Source organism: Sorex fumeus, unplaced genomic scaffold (genome assembly GCF_029834395.1).
Source record: "Sorex fumeus unplaced genomic scaffold, SorFum_2.1 ptg000007l, whole genome shotgun sequence".
Classification (NCBI taxonomy): domain Eukaryota; kingdom Metazoa; phylum Chordata; class Mammalia; order Eulipotyphla; family Soricidae; genus Sorex; species Sorex fumeus.
The window spans coordinates 62,410,001-62,435,843 of record NW_026606064.1 but is presented as its reverse complement, the minus strand read 5'-3'; the positions used below and the strand labels follow the sequence as shown (position 1 = coordinate 62,435,843).

The 25,843-nt window shown below is 39.8% G+C and overlaps 1 protein-coding gene across 1 annotated transcript in view; it reads left to right on the top strand.

Moving 5' to 3' along the window:
- The window catches only part of GPR158 (G protein-coupled receptor 158), a 346,381-nt gene that overhangs the window by 173,088 nt on the left and 147,450 nt on the right, over nucleotides 1-25,843 (top strand). Inside the window, exon 3 of the mRNA XM_056131077.1 lies at nucleotides 17,773-17,875. Coding sequence (XP_055987052.1) covers nucleotides 17,773-17,875 — 103 coding nt within the window. The remainder of the gene's footprint in view (nucleotides 1-17,772; nucleotides 17,876-25,843) is intronic.

Sequence of the window (25,843 nt, the reverse complement as noted above, 5' to 3'; positions counted from 1 at the left end):
CAGAGATAGACAAATGGGACTATTTTAAACTAAGAAGCTCCTACACCTCAAAAGAACAATGACCAAAATACAAAGACAGTCTACAGAATGGGAAAGGATATTTGCCGAATACACAACCGACAAAGAGTTGATAGATATCAAGGACATACAAAGCACTTGTTGAAGTCCACAAGAAGAAAATATCCAACCCCATCAAAAAATGGGCGACAAAATGAACAGAAATTTTTTCAAAGAAGAAATCCGAATGGCTAAAAGACACATGAGAAAATGCTCTACATCACTAATCATCAGGGAGATGCAGATCAAAACAACAATGAGATATCATCTCACACCACAGAGAATGGCCCACATCCAAAAGAACAAAAGCAACCAATGTTGGCATGTATGTGGCGAGAAAGGGACCTTCCTTTACTGCTGGTGGGAATGCCAACTGGTTCAGCCCTTTTGGAAAACAGTATGGACGATTCTCAAAAAACTAGAAATTGAGTTCCCATTTGACTCAGCAACACCACTCCTGGGAATATATCCCCGAGAGGCAAAAAAAAGTACAGCTGAAATGTCACCTGCACTTCTATGTTCATTGCTGCACTGTTCACAGTGGCCAAAGTTTGGAAAAAACCTGAGTGCCAGAGAACAGATGACTGGTTAAAGAAACTTTGGTACATCTACACAATGGAATACTACACAGTTGTTAGAAAAGATGTAGTCATGAAATTTACATACAAGTGGTTCTACATGGAAAGTATCATGCTAAGTGAAATGAGCCAGTAAGAGAGGGGCAGACATAGAAAGACTGCACTCATCTGGGGAATATAAAGTAACAGAATGGGAGTCGAACAACCAAGAATAAATGAGATAAGTACCAGGAGGTCTGCTCCAGGGCTTGGAAGCCAGCCTCATATGCTGGGGGGAAAAGGCAGCTCAGATAGTGAAGGGAACACCAAGTAAAGGATGTTTGGAGGACTTGCTCGAGATACAAGATGCATGCTGAAAGTAGACTATAGACTGAACATGATGGCCACTCAAAACCTCTATTGCAAACTACAACACCCTAAAGTAAAGAATGAGCAAGAGGGAATCCCATGCCACAGAGGCAGGGTGGGGGGGGGATGGGGTGTGGGTGTGGGAGGGCTTCTGGGATCATTGGTGTTAGAGAATGGGCACTGGTGGAGGCATGGTTACTCGATCATTGTATGACTGAAACCCAAGCATGAAAGTTTGTGAGTCTACAACTGTACCCCATGGTGTTTTACTAATTAAAATAAATAAATAAATATATAGATAGATAGATAGATTTGCTCGAGTGGGCCCAGTAACGTCTCCATTGGAGACTTTGTTGTTACTGTGTTTGGCATATCGAATACAGCACAGGGAGCTTGCCAGGCTCTGCCGTGCGGGCGAGATACTCTCGGTAGCTTGCCAGGCTCTCCGAGAGGGGCGGAGGAATTGAACTCAGGTCGGCCATGTTGGCTGAGTGCAAGGCAAACGCCCTACCGCTGTGCTATCAGATAGATAGATAAAATTTATATTTCCTTTCAAACATTTCCTTTTTGTTGCTGTTTAATTTTAGAGTAGCAGGTAAGGTAAGGCATAGGAAAGTTTGTCTTTATGAACAATGTGCAGGAATTAAAGCCATAGATGTTAAGTCTTAGAGGTATACTAGAAGGACCTGCTTTAAAGATAAAGAAGATTTATGATAAATATTTTACTGTAAAAATTGTTTTTAAAGTACAGTAAAAGATTCATATCTTAAATATTTAATTGAGACTTATTTTATCCTTAAGAAATCTTAGGGGGGTGGGCAGGCACACCCAGAAATACTTAGGTGATACTTTTGACTCTGCACTCAGGCATTGCTCCTGGTGGTGCTTAGAGACAATTGGGATGCCAGAATTGAACCCAGGTTGCCTGCGTTCAAGGATGCGCCCTACCCTCTTTGTTACCTCTCCAGCCTTAAGAAATCTTTGTGTTTCACTAGTTAACTAAGACATTTATACATCTTGAATTTTTTCCTGCAATATGATAAATTGCTTTTAAAATTTTATCTGTTTTCAACTGAGAATGGTAGCAATTATACTAATTAAAGTTATTTTCTTTGTATGTGATAAATAACACTTTATTTTTTTCCTCTGTAATACAAGAAAAACTTGCTTCCTCTTGAGAATAGAGCATTTAGTTTTGATTTAGCATTCAATACGTAGTATAGTTCCTGGCTTTTGGTTTAGCCCTATGCCCTTTATTCTTTAGCTGATTTGCTAATTACTATCGAAAAACCCTTTAAAATTTCACTGGGGAAATGCAAATGTACATTCAGATTCTAAGAACTTGAGAGGCAGCCAAATACTGAGTACATGCAAACATATTCTGAGTTTTACATAATTTTTTATATAATTACTTTTCATTGTCCAGGGACTTTCTCCTTTAATATCAGTATACATAGACGGCTTTAAGCAAAAATGAAGTGGAAAAATATCCCTATTCTCTCAATTAAGTGATATAATAAGAAAAGGAAACTTTCTGGTAGGTGAAAGAGAAAATATTTAGGAATGGAGGTAGGAGTCTACCATAGTATTAATTTTATAATGTTTTTTATTTGAAAATATTTTGTAAAAGTACATAAATATACATCACAGTGAATTGACTTCAAGTGAATGTACATAGTTCCCACTTTATTCATTTATTTATTTATTTACTTATTCATTTGACATTTTGGGTTACAGCTGGCAGTGCTAAGGGATTACCCCTGCTCTACACTCAAGAATTACTTCTGGCATTGCTCAGAGGACCATATGGGATACTAGGGATGGAAACAGGGTTGGTCACATGCAAGGCAAAGGCCCTACCATTTGTACTATCCTTCTGGATCCTATTCCCACTTGTTTTAAGAGCAAAATATTACTGTTATTCTAGGAGGCTTATTTTCTTTTTTGACACCAATAACAATCTTTTCCTAAAAATTACCCCAAATTAACAAATATTCTGATTCCTAGCACTACTGATTGCCTGTTTTATAACTTTATACAAATAAAGTAGCTTATATGACTTGGTTTTGTGCAACATTTTTTGAGATAGGTTCATCTATGCCATTGCATATAGTACAGATTTGCTTATTTTCATTGCTATATAGTAATCTCTCAAGAAGAGATTGCAATTTACTTATGTAGTTTTTCCTTCCTCCCCTCTCCCTCCTTCCCCCCTCCCTCCTTTCCTCCCTCCCTCCCTCCTTCCCTCCCTCCCTTCCTTCTTTCTCTTTCTTTCTTTCATTGAATAACCATGTGATAGAGCATTACAAAGCAGTTCATGATTGGGTTTCAGTCATACAATGATCCAACACCAGTCCCTCCACCAGTATACATTTCCCAACCATCAGTATCCCCAGTATCCATTCCCCCCACCACCACCACCCCCACACCTGCCTCTATTGCAGGCACCTTTCTTCTTTCTCTCTCCCCTTTTGTGCATTATGATTTGCAATACAGGTACTAAGAGGTCATTGTGTTTGTTCAGGGCATTCAATATTTTTATTGGAAAGGCACCACTAGAATAGCTCTTTTCAACTGGGTGGTGGCTTTACGGCATAAATGTGACTGCCAGCGCTTCTGGAGGTAGAGGGAGGTGGAGGGTAGCCCATCCCAACTCCAAGAAAGCCTGGAGATTTCAGTCACAAAACCCGTATACCCAAATTTTCAGCAGATTAATATCTTGGTGAGGTCCATCCTGACAGTGGAGTCCAGCGGGAGGCATGGAGGTGATTTTGGATTGTGGAATCCAGAGTCTGGTGGAGCAGGAGGGTCTTTTTGAGTGGGCACCAGGCTCACCTGCCCCCCTCCAATCTACTCTGGTCAGCTCAGCCTTGTATGGATCTGAGATTAACTGTGGCTTTTCTTTTTTAAATCTCTTTCAATATTTATTTATTGGTCTCTGAAGCGAGGCTATTAGGAGAGCTTATATGGTGGTACTGGAGTTGGTTTACCGGGCTGACAGCTGGTGCTTCCAGGTGTATAGAGACGTGGGCAGAGGTAGTCCATCCTGATTCTGAGAAATCCTGGAGATTTGTCACAAAACGTGTATACCCGAATTTTTAGCAGGTTAATATCTTGGTGAGGCCTGTCCCAAGGATAGTGGAGTCTGAGCAGGAGCATGGTGGCAATTTTGAATTGTGGGAGGAAGTGGCTGCCAGAGGCTCTGTTTAAGGCTCTAGGCTAACCTGCCCTCCTCTGATCTACCCAGGTTTGTTCAGCCTTGTGCAGGTCTGAGGTTAATTCCGGCATTTGATCTCTTTTGAGATTTATTTATGGGTCTCTGAAGCAAGGCTGATAAACGAGCTTGTATGGCTGAGCCAGAGGTAGTTTGGGTGCATGGCTCCCACATACCTAACTTTTTTCAACTCGGTAGCGTCTTTGAGGTGTGGATATGACTGCCAGGGTTTCCAGAAGTAATTTCTTGGGAAACTTGGGCCTGGGTTTTTGGCACAAGATGATTCAGAGGCACAGCGGCGATTCTGGGTTATAAGGAAGTTGGAAGTCACCATCAGGCTGCTGATTTACTCACCCTGAAGGTCCAGGTTGATCAGCTGGTTGTGCCCTGACCCTTGGGCCCCAGAAACCAGGACTAGGGCCAGGGCTGCTACCATCTGTGGCCTGGGCACTCTGACCCGGCTGCAGCCATCAGTCCAGCAGAGCCTGACCAGGGACCACCATTCCATCCTGGGTTTCCAGAGAGGTTTTCCTCTATAATATGCTGCCAAAGGTGCGGCCTCGTCCGGGGAAGAAACTGCAGCAACTGAACCACAGAGTGGAGAGTGGTCTCTAGTCTTGGTGTGGCTTCTGGGTCCAGAGAAGGTGCTCAGCTAGCCACGAGTTTATGGGGCTGTTCAGTTGCCCAAGCCAGTGGTCATGGTGGCTATTGAGGGTCCTGCTGCAGCTCTGTGGCTTGCACCCCGAGTCGCGTGGGCGGAAGAGGATTTTTAGTCTTGGTGCCCGACCCACCTGCCGCGAGTTTCTGGAGCCGCTCAGCTGCCTAAACCAGCTCCTCCTGGCAGTTACTTGGGGTCCTGTGGCAGCCCCCTAAACATGCCCTGAGATTTCTAAGTCCTGGTGCCACCTCTGGGCCCAGAACATGCCCCCTGCAGGCCGCAAGTTTCTGGGGCCCTCAGCCACCAAGCTCGTGTGAATCTGGGGCACCACAGCAGTTCCAGGCACTAGCTGGCATTGCAAAGTGCCTTGAAAATTATTGAGACTTACACTCATTTCTGCAGAATTAGGGAGAGATTCTGTGTCATTGAGCCCCTCAGTACAGAGTTCCAAGAGTCACCACCCCACCACCCGTCTTGGCTCCCCCTACTCTGTACTTTCCTTTAGAAAGATAGTTTACTTTTTTTTAACAGGGACTATTGCAAACAATGACATATTTTTTCATTTATATTAGGAAATGTTTGCAAATTTTTCCATTGAATGCGCAACCAGAGCTAGCTAGATACTAAGTCATGTTATTTTTGTATTTGTAAGTAATGGCAATTCATTTCCAAAGAGGTTATATGGATTTATAGCTATTCTTACTGTTATATTTCAAGTTTTTAGTTATGGGCATTGGTGATTGTGATTTTGCTTTTCTCTGATTAATAAGATTGAAAACTTTTTATATTTTTAACAATCATGAGATTTTACCCAAATTGTGCCTAATTTTATATCACATTATCTATTAATATGTAAAAATTACATTGTTTTAGAAAAACTTTATTACATATGTTGAAATACTTCCTATGACTTGAATTTTTACTTTATAAGCTGTCTACTAACAAAAGTGACTTTTTTCATCTGTATGCTTAGTGCCAACCACTATACGATCACGGCGAGCTACCAGGAATGATAGCACAGCAGATAGGGCATTTGCCTTCCATGCCGACCCAGGTTAGATTCCCTCGTCCCTCTCGGAGAGCCCGGCAAGCTACCAAGAGTATCCCTCTGCACGGCAGAGCCTAGCAAGCTACCCGTGGCTTATTCAATATGCCAAAAATAGTAATAAGTCATCTCACAATGGAGACATTACTGGTGCCCGCTCAAGTGAATCGATGAACAATGGGACGACAATAGTACATGTTTAGTGCTATCACTAATCATTAAGATGCCTTTCTACATGATATTCAAGAAATTTATTTTATATTCTATATTTTATATTCCATAATTTTACTTTATAAATAGTTTACTCATCAAAAGTGATTTTTCATCTTTATAATTAATACTATCCATAATCATGAAGCTATCCCTCTACATTATATTCTAGAAACTTATTCTATACTCCATATTGAGATCTGTACTCAAACCAGAATTAATTTTTATATGCTAACAAATATACATCCAAAAAACAAACCAAACCAAACATATTATTATTGGTAAATACTTCAGAAACTTACAGTATGCTTCTTCCTTATCCTATTCTCATCTTCCCTCAAAAAAAATCACTGTAAATTTTTTTTTTATGTAGGAGTACTGCTATTTATTCAGCTGATTAAATTGGGCTTGGACTCCATCTTACTTTTTTTTCATAATTTTATTTGTCTATTATTTTTTCTTATATTTATTTATTGAATCACTGTGGGAAAAGTTACTACGCTTTCAGATTTAAGTCTCAGTCACACAGTGCTCAAACAATTCTCCCTTCACCAGTACTCATTTTTCACCACCAAGAACCCCACTATACCCGCCCTCCCACCGCTCCCAGTGCCTGTGAGGTAGATGATTTCCACTTAACTATTCTCTACATTGATTACATTCATTATTTCAACAAAAGATGAACCATTATTGTTTAGAATTTACCCCCCAAAAGTCAGAATTGTTGAAAAGGCATTGTGAAATACTTCGTTTTCTATAGCTGGTTATGGGAATCATATAATCTCACATGGCCGCAATAGCAGCCTCGCAATTTTGGATTTCTGCAAAGAGCCAGATAATTATGAGATTGGTTTCTGTGTATCTGGTGTTATGGCTGTGCCGAAGAGCCACTCATGGGGGGCAACTCGTGACCTTGGTAGGGCGTGAAGGACGAGCCGGTACTGCCCCCTTCCCATGAGACTGCAGTTGCCCCATCAATGCTGGCTCATACCTGGCTTTCCAATAAGCTCTGAGGTGGCGGCCACCTTGCTGCTGGGGGTGGGGGGATAAGGCAGAAGGGAGCAACACCCTTTTCCTCCAGGGGAGGCATGGCGCCGTGGTTTAATGCATGGTCCATTTACTTTTCTGCCAAAGCTGCCAGGCTCTGGATTAAGTCCTTTTTCCTCTTGGGGGGCAACTCGTGACCTCGGTAGGGCACGAAGGACGAGCTGGTACCGCCCCCCCTTCCCATGAGACTGCAGTTGCCCTGTCACCGCCAACTCATAACTGGCTTTCCAATAAGCTCTGAAGCGGCGGCCACCTTGTATGCGGTCCAGATGCATTTCTGCCAAAAGCTGCTGGGTTTTGAGATTTGTTTCTGAGTCTCTGGGATCATGGCCATTAATTAGTTTGATCAGAAGCCAGAGAGGCCGTTTGTAGGTGGCGACTTGGGGTCTCGCTGGTATGGGGAGGAAAGGGCTGTTTCCACCCCGATCTGGTGAGGCCCCGTGTGTCTCGTCACTACAGGCCCAAACCTGACTGTCCAGTGGCCTCTGGAGGATGGTGGTCACCGGGCCGCCAAGGGGAACAGGCCAAGGCATGAAACCTATTCCCACCTGGAGTTGCCCAGCACCAGTAACCTACTGCAGGAACAGGATGCATTTCTGCCAAAAGCCTTTGGGTTCCAAGATTCATTTCTAAGTCTCTGGGATCATGGCTGTTAAGCAGTTCGATCAGGAACCAGAGAGGCCATGTCTCCAATTATATAGCTGAGCCAGAGGTGTTTTGTGGGTGTGTCTCCCGCATTCCTAACTTTCGGCCGTTTACTTTCTGGGTAAACACTGCCCCAAGTTTTTGGGGTCTGGCCCAAGGCACAGCAGCAATTTTGGGGTATCTGAAAGCCTGATGGTGCCATCAGGCTGCTGATGCACTCACCTCATAGGTACAGTCTGACCTGCTGGCGGCACCATACCCCCAAGATCACTGTAAATTTTATGTTTAAAATTTAATTATAAATTTTAGGTTTATCACTTCTATTTTGGGGTGGGAGGATATGGGCTATACTTTGCAGTGTTCAGGGCTTACTCCTGGGTCTGAATTCAAGGGGAGACTCCTGGATGGACTACGGGGACCATATGGCGTGCCAGGGATCAAATCAGGTTTTCTGCATGTAATGCAAGTGCCTTCCCAGCTATACTCTCTCCAACCCTAGTAACTTCTATTCTTTATAATTATACGTGAGTATATATCTTTATAAAAATTCTACCTATTTTTGAATTTTACAAAATTGCAGTTGCAGTTTACATATCCTTTTGTTAAGTTCCATCTTAGCACAAGAGTTTGTACCTAAACCAGTTGATTCTTTTAAAAAGTCTAAAGTGGTCTACTACTAGAAAACAAAACATACATGACACCATTACTTGTGAAGAGGATAAAACATCAGATGGAAGTTGTGCCTTTGCTTTGTGCTTTGGGATTAAAAATTCTCTGAGAACTAGCCTTGGCTTTTGTTTTTCTTTGTTGCTGCAGCAAATAGTTTATAGTGGGGATCAGAAAAAAAAGAGCTAAATTAAGTCAAGAATGAATGAAAAGGGTGTTCCCAGAGCTTCTGAGCTGTGAACATAGGAAGCACAGGGTGTAAAGGTAAAACATGGTTACATTCTGGTGGGTTGGTGAAAGGCAGTGTTTTGTTTTGTTTTATTTTATTTTATTTTATTAAAGTGTTGAGCTCATTAGTAACTTTGTTTACCAGGCCACTGGGGTTTCTGTAGGAGGGCATAGAAAAATGGTCTTGCTCACTCATGAAATATAATCCTGACACTTTTCTGAGTCAGTCTCAACCCCCACAAAGCATCCTATTATGTGTCAGTGCGAAGTTTGCAGATTTGAGAGAGTCTGCCAGATGCTGCAGTGCTGTCCTTTGGCCCTGTTTTGTGAGCGCAGAGTCCAATGACTATAATAAGAGTGTTTCAAACATTAATCATGGGAGACAGTTTCTTTTTAAATTTTAACTATATCATAAAAGAAAACATCCTCTCACACCCTCCCTCTAACCCCTCAGTCTCTACCCTGCCCCAGTCCATCATGCTTTTCAAACCAGGTTTTGGCACCTAATGAATAATAGAGACAAAATGTAGCTCTTTCTCTCCCTGCTGAAATGCTGCGTTGTTATTCATGAGTTCTTGTTTCCTTGGAAGATTGTTTGATGAAATATGTGGGTGTCATCTACCCTTACCATTACGTTGCCTAGGGGCCTTTTAAATTTCTTCTGTCTGAGATATCCTTTTGTTTTAATAAACTTATAGAGAGGATCTACTGGATTTTCATATAGTTGATCTGGTTTAGTAACAGGTACTCAAAAATCTACTCCCAAATTGTCAGATTCAATATACTGTGGGCTGGAGCAATAGCACAGTGGGTAGGGTGTTTGCCTTGCATGCGGCCGACATGGCCAACCCGAGTTCGATTCCTCCACCTCTCCCGGAGAGCTTGACAAGCTACCGAGAGTATTTCACCCTCACAGCAAAGCCTGGCAAGTTCCCCGTGACATATTCAATATACCAAACACAGTAACAAGTCTCACAAGGTTACTGGACCCACTCGAGCAAATCGATGAACAACGGGAGGACAGTGACAGTGACAGTGACAACATGCTGTAGTATTTCTTCACAAGTTACATAGAAGGGGGTATAAACTAGGAGACTTAGTTACTGCTTCATCTTGCCAGTGCCAAGCTTCTCTTTCTGTGAAGTTGCCATCTGCTTTTTGAATAAGGTTCACTAAATCCAATACAGTGGAAACAGGTTCTGGTATGAGATGTCTTCTGCCAGAGTAAAACAGCTATGTTTTGCCACCAGAGAGAAGAAAAGGGCAATGTAGACTGCCAAAGAAGGCCTTCCCTTTCTCTGCTTGTCCATTCTAGTTTAGGAATGTCTATGAATAAACCTCATACTTCTGCTAAGAGACAGAGTCTTTCATTTTCAGGTAGAGAACATACACTCTACTTGTATGCCCCTAAAAAATATTCTAACATCTTTGGGGGGGGTTTGCAGAAGGCAGAAAATTATTTTTAAAATTTGTAGCTATTTGTAGAAATTAACTGAGTGTTTTAAAATGTATTTCACATGGACATTTAAAAATTAATAATAATCTTCACTTACTTGAAACTTAATGATCCAGAAAATGAATCCATTTGGAATAGTGCCTGAAACCAAGAAAAATGGAAAAATGAAAGCCTTGGAACAAGTGAATGAGAGTACAAAGTGGCCAGATAGTGGCATGTGCACATGTTTGTGGAATACTACTATGGACCCATATTTTGTTGAGAATAGTCATTACTCATTCTGGAGACAGACCTTTAGAATTATAGGCATTTTACAATATTATTTTGATTTTTATATGTTGAACAATATTTTTATTCTAGGAATAAATCTAATTGAATATAGTATATATTTCTTTTAATGTGTTATAGGAGTTGATTTGTTACCATCTTTACTGACGATTTTCATATCATCATTAATAAGGATAATTGATATGTAGGTTTTTCTGTATATTTTTCTATATATATATATATATATATATATATATATATATTTAAATTCCCTTATCAGGAACCAGAGACTGTCAGGGGTTGACAATGGTTGCATTGTGTAGAATGGGCTTTTAATAATATTGTCTTTCAAGCTGAGATCATGAACACCGTTTTGTTTGTGTCTTTCTTTCAGTTTCTTTTAGTTTCTTTCAGCATTTTTTTTCTTTGCTTTTTGGGTCACACCTGGCAATGCACAGGGATTATTCCTGGCTCATGCACTCAGGAATTACTTCTGCCAGTGCTCAGGGGACCATATGGAATGCTGGGAATCAGGCCCTACCCGTTGTGCTATTGCTCCACCCCCTCGGTGGCGTTTTGTAGTTGTCAGTTTACAAGAATTTCACTTTGTTTAGTTGATTCCTGTCTATTTTGTGTGTGTGGGTGTGGGGGGGACACACTCCCACAGTGCTCACATAAGGCAAATACTTTACCCACTGTACTATGGTTTCAGCCCATGATTCCTGCCTTATTTTATTTTTTTTATTTTTATTAGTGAAACACCATGAGGTACAGTTGTAGACTTACAAATTTTTGTGCTTGGGTTTCAGTTATACAATGATCGAGTACCCATCCCTCCACCAGTGCCCATTCTCCACCTCCAATGTTCCCAGTATCTCCACCCCCCCCATCCCACCCCACCCCTGTGGCAGGGCATTCCCTTTTGTTCTCTCTCCTTTAGGGTGCTGTGGTTTGCAAAAGAGGCATTGAGTGGCAATCATGATTCCTGTCTTATTCTTTTAGAAGCTATGGTAAACAGATTTAAAACTCCTTTCCAAATAGTATGTCTATTTCTTGGAACTTAACTGAATAGATTTGTTAATTCTAAAGTTTTTATTGTTGTTGTTTTGGTGCCACCCCCATGAGGTGGTCAGGATTGCTTTTACACATAGCATAGTATCTGCGATTAAGCTAATAGCTTCACCCCTCCCTGTACTTCCTAAACTCCGCACTGTCTTTTCAGCCCTTTAACACTGGAGATGCCGTTATAACAGCTGGGCACTCAGGATTTCATCAAAGGCAGGTTTTTTTTAAGTTTTATTCATTAATTTGTTAGGAGGGCAAAATCTAATGGTATGTAGAGGCTATTCCTGGAGCTGTGCTCAGGAGTGATCCTGAGGATCTGCTCAGGGATCCTATGTGGTGTTGGAGATTTGGACTAGGCTGCATGCAATGTGATACCTCCTGTACTATCTCTCTCCCCTTAGGGCTGTATCAGATTTGAACTTGCAGTGTTGTGCTTGCCAGGTAATTGCTTGAAGCCACTGAGTCATCTTCTAGGCTCCTTGTAGTATCTTTTTTGTCTAAATTTGGCCTGAGGATATAATGTTGGCTTCATGACTTGAGAAGTACATGCCCATCAAGTTTATGAAAACGAGGAGTATTAGTGTGCTTCTTTCAGTAGCATTGTAGAATAAGGCTTATTTTGCTGTAGTCTTTTCTTTCTTAGATGGTCTTGATTACTAATGCAATATCTTCTCCATTCATTTCTCTGTTCAAATTTTTAAAAAATTTATGACTCAGATTTGGTAGATTTTATGTTTCTAGGAATTTTTCCATTTTTTAATCGAAACTTTTAGCCACTACACCTTATCTACCACCTCTTCTTATTTGGATCTGGATTACCACCTTGGATCCTGACTTTGTGAACTTTTGAGAGTTCTCCTTTGTAAATCATTGCTGATGGATTGATAAGATTTATCAAAGAGCACATTTAGTCTTGTGGGCAGTAACCTCACTCACAGAAGTACTATAACTCTTCAAATGGTAAGATTAATGTTTATCAAAGGTTATCATGCAACCCCTATCCTCATTAAAAAAAAAAAGAGCTACTTTTCCTTTTCTGCATTCTTCGAATTTGTCAGAGATAAAGCAAAAAGGCTTAGAATTGAATATTTAAAATAAATTTCTTGTACATTTTTTTAAAAAGTGTCTTAAAAGCATGTTAGAATAATATTCTAAGGAGTCTCTCTATATGAGGACTTCCACTTTCTTTTCTAAATCTCTAAGAAGAAAAATAAAGCTTGTTTACAGTCCCCAAATAGTGACATTTAGTTAACTTGTCATCATATTTGAGGAGATAGAAAGCAAAACAAAACCTACATTTACTACTAAGCTAATTTCCTAGTATTGAAAATGGATAGTTTTGATTTGGAGGTGGCAGAGTTGGAGTGATACAAATGGTAATGGTGGATGGAGCAACAATGAGGGCATTGGAATGCAAATATATGGTCTTTAAAAGGAAAACTAGCCAAGATGACTCAGGGAAAGAGTATGTGAGCAGACTTATGCAGACCCCCAGAATGAGTACAGAAGCAAAACATTTTTTATTGAGTTCAACTCACCTAATTCTTTTCATTTCTTTTAAGAATTCCAGAAATTGAAGACTAGAATGGAGGTTGTGTAATTAGCAATTTATATTGCTGTGTTTTGCATCATAAATTAGTTTTTTAAAGTTCAAGTAACTTTATTTTGATGATATTTATCTAATTAGTTTTATAAAAGTCTTTTTCTTTTAGAATTATCTTAAAAGAGATACATTTATTCTATAATTTTTAGAATTATAATATTATATATAATTTCATATGCATTATGACATATTTATTAAATATAATTACTATATAAATTTTATATCACATTATAAGCCACCTCCTGCCGGCACCAGATAATCTGCTTATCGGCCACCCTCCAGAATTTACAGCTGCTTCTCCCATAAAGTGAGGCTCCCATAACATATTCCTGGACCATCTATGATGATGCATCATATGTATATGCCTCTTGGAGAGCCCAGCAAGCTACCGAGAGTATCCCACTTGCACAGGAGAGCCTGACAAGCTCCCTGTGTCTTATTGGATATGTCAAAAACGGTAACAATAACAGGTCTCATTCCCCTGACCCTCCAATTGTTGGGAAAGATGAGTAAGGAGAGGCTGCTAAAATCTCAGGACTGGGATGAATGGAGACGTCACCAGTGCCTGCTGGAGTAAATTAATGAACAACAGAATGACAGTGATACAGTAATAAATAATGTTAGCTATTACATATTATATTCATATTATGTAATATATTATATAAATATATCATATGATAAAATAAATTATATATACTATAAACATCTTAAATTATGAACATTTAAAATCTCAGTTGAGTTACTGTGGCAATGCTGAGTTGCAATATCAGGAAGTGGTGCTATTTTCATTTATAGCACTTTCAAATTCTGCTGAAGTAAAATATTTAAGTATACTGCTATATTCTTAGTTTGCAAGACTTGTCTATTGGATGAATCTCTGCTTGCTAAATGTTTAATAAGTGTAGCTCAACAATTTTCACACACTATGCTCATAGTATCATATGTAATTAATAAAATAGCGATTCTGCACTGAATGGCTCTTCTTTCTATCACTTACTTTGTCCTTTTTGCTTAAATTTTTAGCACTGGAGTGTTTGGATTTCACTATTTTGGACTTCCTTCACTGCCTTTAGGCATTCAGTTATCTCACAGTCCAACCTATTAACTTGTGCAAATGAACCTCAACTTAATACAGCCCAGCTGTCTTCTCTAAAGGTCACACTACTTTATCAGACAGTATATATGTTTTGTAGAATAAATTGCAAATAGACACTTCACACAATAATTTAAAGCTTAACTTCATTTCCCCATACCCTCTTTGCCAGCAGTAATTTTCCAACTCGGTGTTGGAAGGTCTATACTTCAGGTTGCTGAGGCCCAAAACCTTGATATTATCCTTCCTCTTATGGATGTTTAACCTATTAAGATATCTTAGTGCTTCTCTCTTCTTTAAACTATATATATATTTTACTGAATAATTATTCTTACCAATTCAAGAGTAAGAACCAGAGAAGTTAGGAGAATAGCCTAATGCACATAACTAGTAAGTGACAGTGTCAGATTCAAATTTCTATTTTCTGCCTAGTCACTGATTTTGTTTGTTTGTTTTTGGCTTTTTGGGTCATACCCAGAAATGCTCAGGGATTACTTCTGGCTCTCAGGAATTACTCCTGGCAGTGCTTGGGGGACCTTATGAGATGCCAGGGCTCTAACCCAGGTTGGACACATGCAAGGCAAAGCACTACTGCTGTACTATCACTCTGGCCATGTCACTAATGGTTTCTTATATGAGTGTTTCTTTGAAATAAGTGTTATAATTTCCTTTTTGTTGTTATAGGTATAGAATATTATCTACTATCTAAATCAGGGGTTCCCAAATTTATTTAAGCTACCATTCCCTCTACAGAAAAGAAAAGAATCATTTAACTCTTCCCTAGAAATCTTCCTTCTTTAAATGAAGAAATAGTTGGCCAAGGTTGCTACTACTCTGGTCTCATTTTTCACTGCTCCCAGAGGTTGGTGTCACCTACTTTTGGGAAACTCTGGAACAAAATATTTGTAAATCGTATGTATTATTTCAGTTTTGTGTTGTAGGAATTCTGTAGGCAAATAGTTCACAATCACAACCATCCTGTTATTCTTCGATTGCCTCAAGCAGGCCCTAGTAACGTCTCCTTCGTCCTAGCCCTGAGATTTTTTTAAAAAGTGCCATATTCAAGGCTCTTTCAGAGTTAGGAGAATGAGAGGCAAATAGTAGTTATTTGAATTAATTGATACTGACTATTCTTTGTATTTTACTTCGGATCAAAGTTTGTGTTTCCAATTGCATGACATAACTAAAGAGTATGTTTTGAGTGAAAAATAGTTGTATTTATGCAATATGTATTCAAGACTGCATTTCAGACAGTTATTTTTCAAAGATTTTCTTGACATTTAAAACACATTTAGACTCTTGTTACCATAAATATAGAGATATAGAGAGATAGTCAAACATAATATACCTGTTTATTTTTATGTTTTTCTATTGATGGAGTTTTCATGATATGCAATTGTATAATCTCCAGCCGGCTAGAAAAGCCCTAGCAGCTCTCTCCCTCATTGCCTGAGATCGGTGGTCTCGGGCCACTTCCCCAGCTGGGGAGGCCCATGTCATGGCCAGATGGAGGAGGAAACGAGGGCAGCCTATTCCAGTTTCTCTAAGCCCCCCATTCTAGTCTCACACCACCCTTCATTCCCATCTCCTCTGTCTCTTCCACTCATCTCTCTGTGTTCCATCTCGCAGCCTGGGCTCTCTCTCTCTCTCTCTCTCTCTCCCTCTCTCTCCCTCTTTCTCTCTCTCTCTCTCTCCCTCTCTCACTCTCTCTCTCCATGTGTCTGCTCCTGTATTCTTCTTCTACCTTCTTCTCTCTCTGTCGCCCTTGCTAGTCTCTCTGTGCTCCATCTTGCTGCCCTGCTCTCTCTCTCTCATCTCTCTCCAACTCTCTTGTTGCTCCAACTCCCTTGTTGTCTCTCTCCAACTCCATCACACTGGGGATAGATGCTACACCCAGTCAGGTAGCAAAATTAAGATAAGAAAGCCCTTCCTGACAGCCCATCAGGCCCCAAGGTCAGAAAGACCACCTAGGGACCCTTCCTCTTCTCCTTAGTCCAATAACTTAATTAACATTTTGATTAACATCTTCATTCTACTTCTTAATATTAGTTATTTTGTATGGACACATTAAGAGATACATTGAGCTTGTGGGTTACTCTCTCAGGAACATCTTACCATGGATTCAGACTACAGTGCTCATGTCAGACAGACTCTACTAGGGTTAGGAAAGATTAATCTGACCTGAGCACTGTAGTCCTCAGGAGTTACTCCTGACTCTACACTCAGGAATCACTCCTGGCGGGCTGGAGGGACCATATGATTTTGAATCAAACCTGGTTTGGCAGCATGCAAGGCAAGCGCCCTACTTGTTGTACTGTCACTCCAGCCCTGCAATATTGATCTTGATGGTAATCATTTAAACTTAGACTGTGGGATCATTTCTTAGAATTTTCTCTTATTGGTCTGTGCATCAGAGGGATATTTTATAACCCACACCTACTAAATTCCAAGCTCTACTAGTAGATTGTAATAGTAAAAAGACAAAGAAAGGATTTGGATCTTGGTAGAGAGATATAAAAAAAAGAAATGTTAATGTTGATTAGTTTTCTGAAACTTCTATGTTGATGATGTAGTGTTTACATCTTAGATAATTATTATTTTGTGTTAAGTGTTCCCCAGCAATTCTCAGTGGGTCCCTGATTCAGTCCAGCTATCCTCTGCCCTGTGGTGTGGGCTCAACAGTTTTAGGTGCAAGATCTAGTGATGTGTTGCCTCTTGGGCAAAGAGGTGCTGGATACCACAGGGCCACATTGGACGGTAATGGAGGGGCATGCAGTGCCAGGTATCAAAACTCAGGGCAAGTCATGTACTCCAATCATTTGAGCTATTTCTCAGCCCTACGACAAAGCTTCTTTGCTTATGTAATTGAATTTAGCAGTAGTAAGAATTTTAAGCTGAACTTCATTGGATTTCAGTGATAAGCTGATTTCCAATCATGAAAGAATCCAAATTAAGCTTTTTGGAGCTATTCTGTTTATCGGTATGACATATTTGGGAAACCACTCATTTTTCTGTTTTTATGTACATGTAAATATTTATATAGGAAATGGATTGCAGGCACACAGTCTTTGGGATCATAAATTCATTTTTCTCATATAAATTTGCATTTTTAAACTTATTTGTTTAGTTGTTTTATGAACTTATGTTATTTTGTTTCCAGGATGAGATATGATGAATAATTTATAAAAGTAATTTTGCATTTCAAATTTTAAATGTCTACTCTCTACCTTTATATTGATAGAAATATTTATCATGAAATCATTTTTACAATATTCTAAGCTTCAGAACTATATCTTATAGCAATAAGATAAGTGAGGCACTAAAAGCAAAAACTGTAACTAGTAACTACCTTTGTGACAACTGCATGAGTTGCGGTTTTGTGGAAACTGTAGCTGTAATAGTTTCTTCTTAGAAAGAAAACACAATTTACCACTTCTGAAAAAATGTCTATGGAAAACAAACCTAAAAGCAAAGAAGACCATTTTTGGAAAATGTGTTAGTTTTGCTTCTGTTTGCATTGATAGATATCTGAGGGCCTTTGTATTGTGAAATAAATTGAGATCAACTACATTGCTGTCTTTTTTCCCCCTAGTGTTTGCCCATTAAAGGCCTAGGATTCGTACTTGGAGCCTATCAATGTATCTGCAAAGCAGGATTCTATCATCCCCGGGTCTTCTCTGTCAACAATTTCCAAAGTAAGTTTCCTCTTCCTATATTTAAATACACATATTGAATGCACTGTTATTAATTATAATATTTCCCTTAAACACCTCTTGGATTTAGATAGTTAAGTCCCCTTGCATGGCTTACAGAGTTTTTGCTTAAGTTAGTTATTGCTTCTGCTCAGGAGTACCACAGAATTCGTGTTTATTCTAGGTGAATTTTAGTTTTCGATACATTTTTAAAGTCTGAATTATTGAAACTAAATTGAGATTTAGTGACGGAGGCCTGTTGTTGCTAAGGTTTGTAAAGCTGATTTATTTTCATTCATCACTAGTTTGTTATACTTGGATTTTCTATCTTATACATTTTCTACATATTTTATACAGATTATACAAAGTCAACAATTTAAAGCAGCCAAATTTACTGTCAGGCAGCCTTTGTCAGTTAGATTTGAGATTAGCCTGGGTGGCACCAGGTCAAAATCAAGTCTTAGCTCTGTGTCTGTTCCAAGCTCATGCAGGTTGTTGGCAAATCAATACCCTGCAGTTGTGTGCCCAACCTCCCTGTTTTCTTGCCCAAGTCAGCTTGGCCTTACTCTCAGCTTTTTTACTCTTACTTTCAGAAGTTACTAAAAGCCTAGCCCCAGGACTCTCTTGCAGCATTACTGCTTGCTTATTCTAGGGTAGCAAAATATCTCCCTAGTCTTCTCAAGTGAGGTTTCATCTATTATAGGAGTGGCTGTCTACCATTTTGCTTTCTATAATGTACATATTTATACTTCTGAGCACATTCAGGGGAAGAAAGGAATGTTTATATAGCACACACACTACAAACTCAAAACTTATCATCTGGCACTTTATTTCTATCCCCCACCAAATGTCATTGTTACAATTAGAACATGGATTTTTTTTCTCTCAAAGAGAATATAATTTCTGTTGGCTGTAGGACATAAAAACAAAAAAGGAGAGTTGTGATGGTTAGAGGGAGTGGTTTCATGCAAAGTTAGAATTTGGAGTAACTGCGAATGAAGTACAGTCACCCATAAATTGTTGCTAGCTTTATTATTGTTCTTTTGAGGAATTTGCTTCTTTGTTAGGCATAAATCAATGACTGATGAGAAATGGAACCTGAGTTTATCTTCCTCTGGGAATTTTGGTGGGCATTTGTTTTTCCTCTTGTAAAATGCTGTTCTTGGAGACCAGAGATAGAGTTCAACAGACAGAACATTCAGGTCTTGGTTCAGTTACTGGCAATTCATGATCTCCCAAGCATCTCTGGGAGCCATCCCAAGAACAGAGCCAGGAGTAAGTCTTAGAGCATCACTAGGTGTGCCCCCCCCAAAAAAAAACCAAAAGAAAAAACAACAAAACCCACAAAACCTGGAGACTGTTAAAATATAACTTTTCTGTTCTGTCAGGGAGACAGCGTTATGCCTAGCCTGTGCAAGGCCCTGAGTTCAATCCCCATTGCCCCATGGCCACACAAGTACCAATAAGGTATCTCTGGTGACCAAAGCTCTGCAGGGACTCAGAGTATTAGCCTGAGCTCTAAGGCATCAGGCCAACACTTCAGGAGAGCATCTTGCAGGATTGCTTTCTTTTGCCTCCCCAGTTCTGGGTGTGGCCTATAATAAAAAATGAAAATAGAAGTGAGTAATATTTTCTCTGTGGTCAGTCACATAGATGTCAGAAGTCAGCTTTGCTTCCAGTAGTAATTGTAGGCAGCATGCCAAGATGACCTTGGAGATTGTGCAGTGTCCTCTCCTTGAGAATGATGAGACTGGTGAGTCTAATGAGGTCTCAGTCCCCTCAGTTTTGTTATGGTCACTCATGAGATTACACTGCATTAAATAAGAAATCCTTATTGGATGGTAGGGAGAATCTAGTTTCTAGCATTGGCTTTGAAGTAGTAAGCCGCTTGTGAGAACTTGAAGTGACCTTTGCACTTAAAGAGTAAAGGGTAGCCAATCAAGAGGGACCTTTTTTTATTTTTGACTTCCCGGAGCTAAATTTTTCCAGGTATCACCTGAAAACACATGGCAGCAGAATCTGAGCTCCAGCCTGGCCAAAACCTTGCGTCAGTTTTGTTAATATGCTGAGCAGAGAAGTTCATTTCACTGAACCCAGATTTCTGCTCAGTAAAAACTGAAAGTAATAAACAGGTGCTTTCAGTTCACACAGCAGCTAAAAAAGCTATTCCAAGATCAGTGATAAAAAACTATTTTCAAGCTATGTTTGTTTTTCTTTATGTGTATATGAACCAAACCATGTTGGTACTAGAGCTAATTTGGCATTCTTCAAATTTGTGGCCCAGACATAGCATATGATTCAACTCTAAAGGATTAAGGGAATGGGTTTTAGCTTATGCTCTGTGGAGGTATTTTGTATCTGATTTACTCACATTTGTTCTCAGCTCTCACTGTGTGACTGAAATTAAACATCTAAATATTGTAGAACCAGAGAATGACTGTGCCATTTGCTTATAACACCACCAAGAGGAACTAGTTAACCTTTAACAACTTATCTCTATTTAATTTGCACACTCCTACTTTCTTCCTTATTTTAAAAGCCACTGCATTTCACTGGATCTACTCTAAGAAAAGCCTGCTATTTTGCATCAAATCTATCCTGTGTTTACACACAGAAGCCATGGAATAGAGGCCACAGTTTTTGGAAAAATGATCTATATTTAGGTATAGCTGTGATTCAGCTTTGACCTCAGCACATACTTAACCAGGATTGACCTTCCTCAGTGATAGAGCAAAGGCTAGTTATGTTTTATAATTCAAAGTCATTGATGTGCTCCTTCACAAAAATATCTTTTCTGTTGACCTTGTCAGATTGCATGAAAATTCAACATTATTTATTCCTTGTTCTAAAGGAAGAGTACATCAATATGATCAGGAATGAAAATTACAGTTCCCCAGGGTCGTCTACCAAGGACTACACCCAATTTTTAAAAATATAAAAAGGTAAAAGGTAAAGGCCCTCCCGTTGATCGTCGATTTGCTCGAGCGGGCCCAGTAACGTCTCCATTGGAGACTTTGTTGTTACTGTGTTTGGCATATCGAATACTCTATTTTGTTTATTTTTAGAATACATATTACATGTTTCTATGTCTTAATATATTAATAAATCTTTTAACTATGGTATTCAAACAGTTTTGTATGAATAGTTCTTTCCGTGCCTTTTTGAAGAGGTATTTACCAAGTAAGAAATGAACTCATGTAGCCCAGAGACCATAGATGAATATGGCACTGAAGGTCCTCTAATGAGAGAGAATACACATAGAACTTCTAGTACTGTGCATGGAATATAACAAGGTTTCCTAAATGTAGCAAAACAAATTAAATTGGGCTGGAGCGATAGCACAGTGGGTAGGGTGTTTGCGTTGCACGCAGCCGATCCAGGTTCCATTCCTCCATCCCTCTTGGAGAGCCCGGCAAGCTACCGGGGGTATCCCGCCTGCACGGCAGAGCCTGGCAAGCTCCCCATGGCATATTTGATATGCCAAAAACAGTAACAACAAATCTCACAATGGAGACATTACTAGTGCCCACTCAAGCAAATCGATGAACAACAGGAGGACAGTGCTACAGTGCATACACTTAATTACAAACTTTGGTGATCATATGTAAAGAGGTAATTCTTATCCATCATTAGTCACTAGCACTTTATATTGATGTTTTTCCATCTTAAAATAACTATTTTTCAAAGTTAGAACTTTTGAAGAATTAAATTCCACATGGATCAGAAGGAAGATGCGACAGTAACTGTCTACAGCAACAGTACTAAAAAGCTTATTAGAAAGATTACTTGGGAATTTGACCCAATGGGAAAATAGCAGTTAGCTAAGAGGGAAAATGGGAAATAAGAAACGGAAAATAATGGCACCTCAAAGATGAAATTCAACTCATTTGTGGTTGTAAATTAGAATAGAGTTGAAAGTCTCATCTGTTAGTCTTATATTTATTTAAGAGGAGTTAAGGTTGATGTTGATCTCCGAGGAAATATTAATGATTGTTAAAAATCCTGTTAACCTATGCAGTGGCTTTATTTAAACCTATGCTCCAAGTAAACAAAAGGCCTGAAAAGACCAACATTGAAATGATGTGATTTGAAATTGTTCTGACAGTTCAGAGACTGTGTTTCTGGCATCATTTCAGGCATCGTTGTTAAAATTGATGGTCATATGTGAGCTAATGAGACCTGACATCTGCATAGTAGCAGGACTTGGGGTAACCAAGTACTGATGTAGAACTGTCTCTTCAAATACAGGTTGTTCACTTTTAGGTTGATGAAATAAAAGCTTATGACAAGCTCATCTTTCCCAAATTCATCTATCTTCACTTTTGTATAGTTATATTAACAGCCTTTTAGTCTTATTTCTTGTATACTTTGGATTGACTTCAGCTCCTGCATATTTTCAGATAAATTCAACTTCCAAATGACCTATGGCTAGAAACAGTAATCCCTATTTTGCCAACTCTGGTGCTGTTTATGCTGGGGTAAAAGACAAGAAAATACAGAACTTTTTAAAAGGTTTTGTTGCCTCAGAAGAAAGTAAAGTTCTGTAAAATCAGGTAGAAGAAATGGATGATGAGGAGTCTCTTCCTGTTTGTACCCAACGCTGTTCCCGGTCTTCTTCCTCTCCCAGGTCAGTCATTACTCGAACCTGGGACTTGACTTTCTCTGTGTATTCGCCCCAGGCATCCTCTAGGACCCTGGGGCGCTCACCATATCTGAGCCTCTTCCTGTTCATCCCCAAAACTGTGCCGGGTCTTTTTCCTCCCTCAGGTCAGTCATTACTTGAACCCGGGACTTGGCTATCTCCACGTATGCACCCCAGGTGTCCTCTAGGACCCTCGGATGCTCAGCACCCCCGAGTCCCTTTCTGTTCATCCTCAACGCTGTGCCCAGTCTTCTTCCCCGCCCCCGTTATACCCCCCACACACCAGGTATCCGTAGGGGGCGTGGCCTTTTCAGAAGTGGACTTGGCCTCCGCAGACATGGGCGTGGCCTGATTTTGGGCCAGCAATCTCGTATAACATCTCAGCCTCCATACCTCCACACCAACATGAAGGAACAACGCAAATCCCCACCATGAGGGGAGGATGTTGAAAAGAGTCCAGAAGCCTCAGTAGGTGCTACTCACCTAAGGGACCTTTCTGAGAAAGAATTCAGATATGAAGTAATGAAGATGTTCAATGAACTCAATGAAACAGTGAGACAAATATCCAGTAAATTAAGGGAGGGCATGAGAGAAACAATCAAGAAAATACGGGAAGAAATGAGAGCAGAAATTGGAAAGCTACGCACAGAAATGTCACGAATAAAAGATTCCACAGATGAAATAAAAAACTCAATGTGTGCCCTCAACAGTAGAATGGCCACAGCTGAAGACCGAATCAGGGATTTGGAAGATCAGCTGCACGAAGCCTATAGGCAACAACAAACAATGGCAAGAGACTTCAGAATAGCTGTAGACTGAATCAGAGCCTTAGGAGATGATTCCAAGAGGAACAACATTAGAATCATTGGAGTACCAGAAGGTCAGGAAAACAATCCCAATGAAAAAGCCATAGTTAAACAAACCATTGCTGAGAAGTTCCTAGAGCTGGACAATGCAGCCATTCAGATTCAAAGAGCCCAAAGGGTGCCAGCTAAAAGAGACCCTAACACAAACACCTCAAGGCATATCATAGTTAGAATGATGGATGCCTCAGATAGAGACACAATACTGCAAGCAACAAGGTCAAAAAAGGAAATCACATACAAAGGAGCACCTCTTAGATTCACAGCAGACCTATCAGAGGAAACCCCTCAAGCCCAAAGGCAATGGTGGGATATAAAGTGAAAAAACTCAATAAAACGAACGTTTCACCAAGAATACTCTATCTGGCTACACTCTCACTCAAACTTGAAGGAACGGTACACTATTTTGTGGATAAACAGCAACTCAGGAACTTCAAAGACTCAAAATCAAAACCTAAAAGAAGGGCTAAAGGGGCTACTATAAAACAAGACAAACCCTACAAGGACAACAGACCCTTACAGTAAAATGACACAAAACCCCATAACAATAATCTCTCTCAATGTCAATGGTCTAAATTCACCAGTTAAGAGAGACAGAGTGGCAAAATGGATTCAGAGACAGAACTCAACATTCTGCTGCCTACAAGAAACTCATCTGAATAGTCAGAGCAAGCGCAGACTCAAAGTTAAAGGATGGAAAACAATCCTTTGAGCAAATAGCTCCCTCAAAAAAGCCGGGGTGACCATACTAGTATCCGACAACATAAATTTCAGGTTGAAAAAGATTAGAAGGGACAGCAAAGGCCATTTTCTATTTATTAAGGGATACGTACAACAGAAAGAAATCACACTCTTAAATGTATATGCATCTAATGAGGGAACAGTTAAATATTTAAAACAACTGCTAACAGATTTTAAGGAGGACAATGCTAGCAATACAATAGTAGCCAGAGCCTTCAACATCACCTTAACACCTCTGGATAGATCAACAAGAACAAAACTCAGCAAGGAAACATTGGCTTTGAAGGAGGAAATAGAAGAGAGAGGGCTTATAGACCTTTCTTTTGGGGCTTTACACCCCCAAAAGAAAGAATACACATTCTTCTCCAGTGCACACAGAACATTTTCCAAAATAGACCATGTGCTAGGCCACAAAGCATACCTCAATAGAATCAGGAAGATAGAAATAGTATCTACAATCTTTTCAGACCACAATGCACTGAAGATGGATGTGAATCACACACCAACACGGAGAACCAAATCAAACACCTGGAAATTAAACGACTCAATGTTGAACAATGAGTGGGTCAGGAAGGAAGTCAAGGATGAAATCAAAAGATATCTGGAAACAAATGAGAATGAAGACACGAGCTGCCAGAACCTATGGGATGCAGCTAAAGCCGTGTTAAGAGGAAATTTATAACTCTGCAAACCTTTCTCAGGAAGGAAGATAGGGCCCACATAAACAACCTGACTTCACAGCTCAAGATTTTAGAAATGGAACAACAAAAGGAGCCCAAACCAGGCAGAAGGAAAGAGATCATAAAACTTAGAGCAGAAATCAATGACATGGAAACCCAAAAAACAATCCGAAAGATCAGTGAAACCAAGAGCTGGTTCTTCGAGAAAATAAACAAGATAGATAAACTACTAGCAAGACTCACAAAGAAAGAGAGAGAACCCTAATAAACCGAATCAGAAATAAGAAGGGGGATATCACAACAGAAACCAAAGAAATTCAAAAGATCATCAGAGACTACTTTGAAAGTCTGTATGTCACGAAACAAAAGAATCTAGAAGAAACGGATCAATTCCTGGATTTCTATAATCTCCCAAGGCTGAATTAAGAAGATCTAGAATGCCTGAATAGTCTGCTAACATCAAGGAAATTGAAACTGTAATCAAACGTCTTCCCAAAAACAAAAGCCCAGGTCCAGGTGGATTCACTAGTGAATTTTTCCAAACTTTTAAAGAGGACTTATTGCCAATTCTTCTCAAACTTTTCCAGGAAATTGAAGAAACAGAAACTCTCCAAAACAGTTTCTATCACTGTCCTCTCCTCCCGTTGTTCATCGATTTGCTCGAGCGGGTCCAGTAACATCTCTGTTTTAAGACTTGTTGTTACTGTGTTTGGCATATCGAATACATCACGGGCAGCTTGCTAGGATTTGCTGTGTGGGCGAAATACTGCTGGTAGCTTGCAGGGCTCTCTGAGAGGGGCGGAGGAATCTAACCCGGGTCAGCCGGGCTAGCTGTGTGCAAAGCAAACGCCCTACCGCTGTGCTCCAGCCCTAAACAGTTTCTATGAAGACCTTATCTCTCTAATACCAAAAGGAAACAAAGACACAACAAGAAAAGAAAACTACAGGCTGATCCCTGATGAACATGAATACGAAGATTCTCAACAAAATACTAGCAAATAGAATTCGACAACTCATCGAAAAGATCATACACCACGACAAAGTG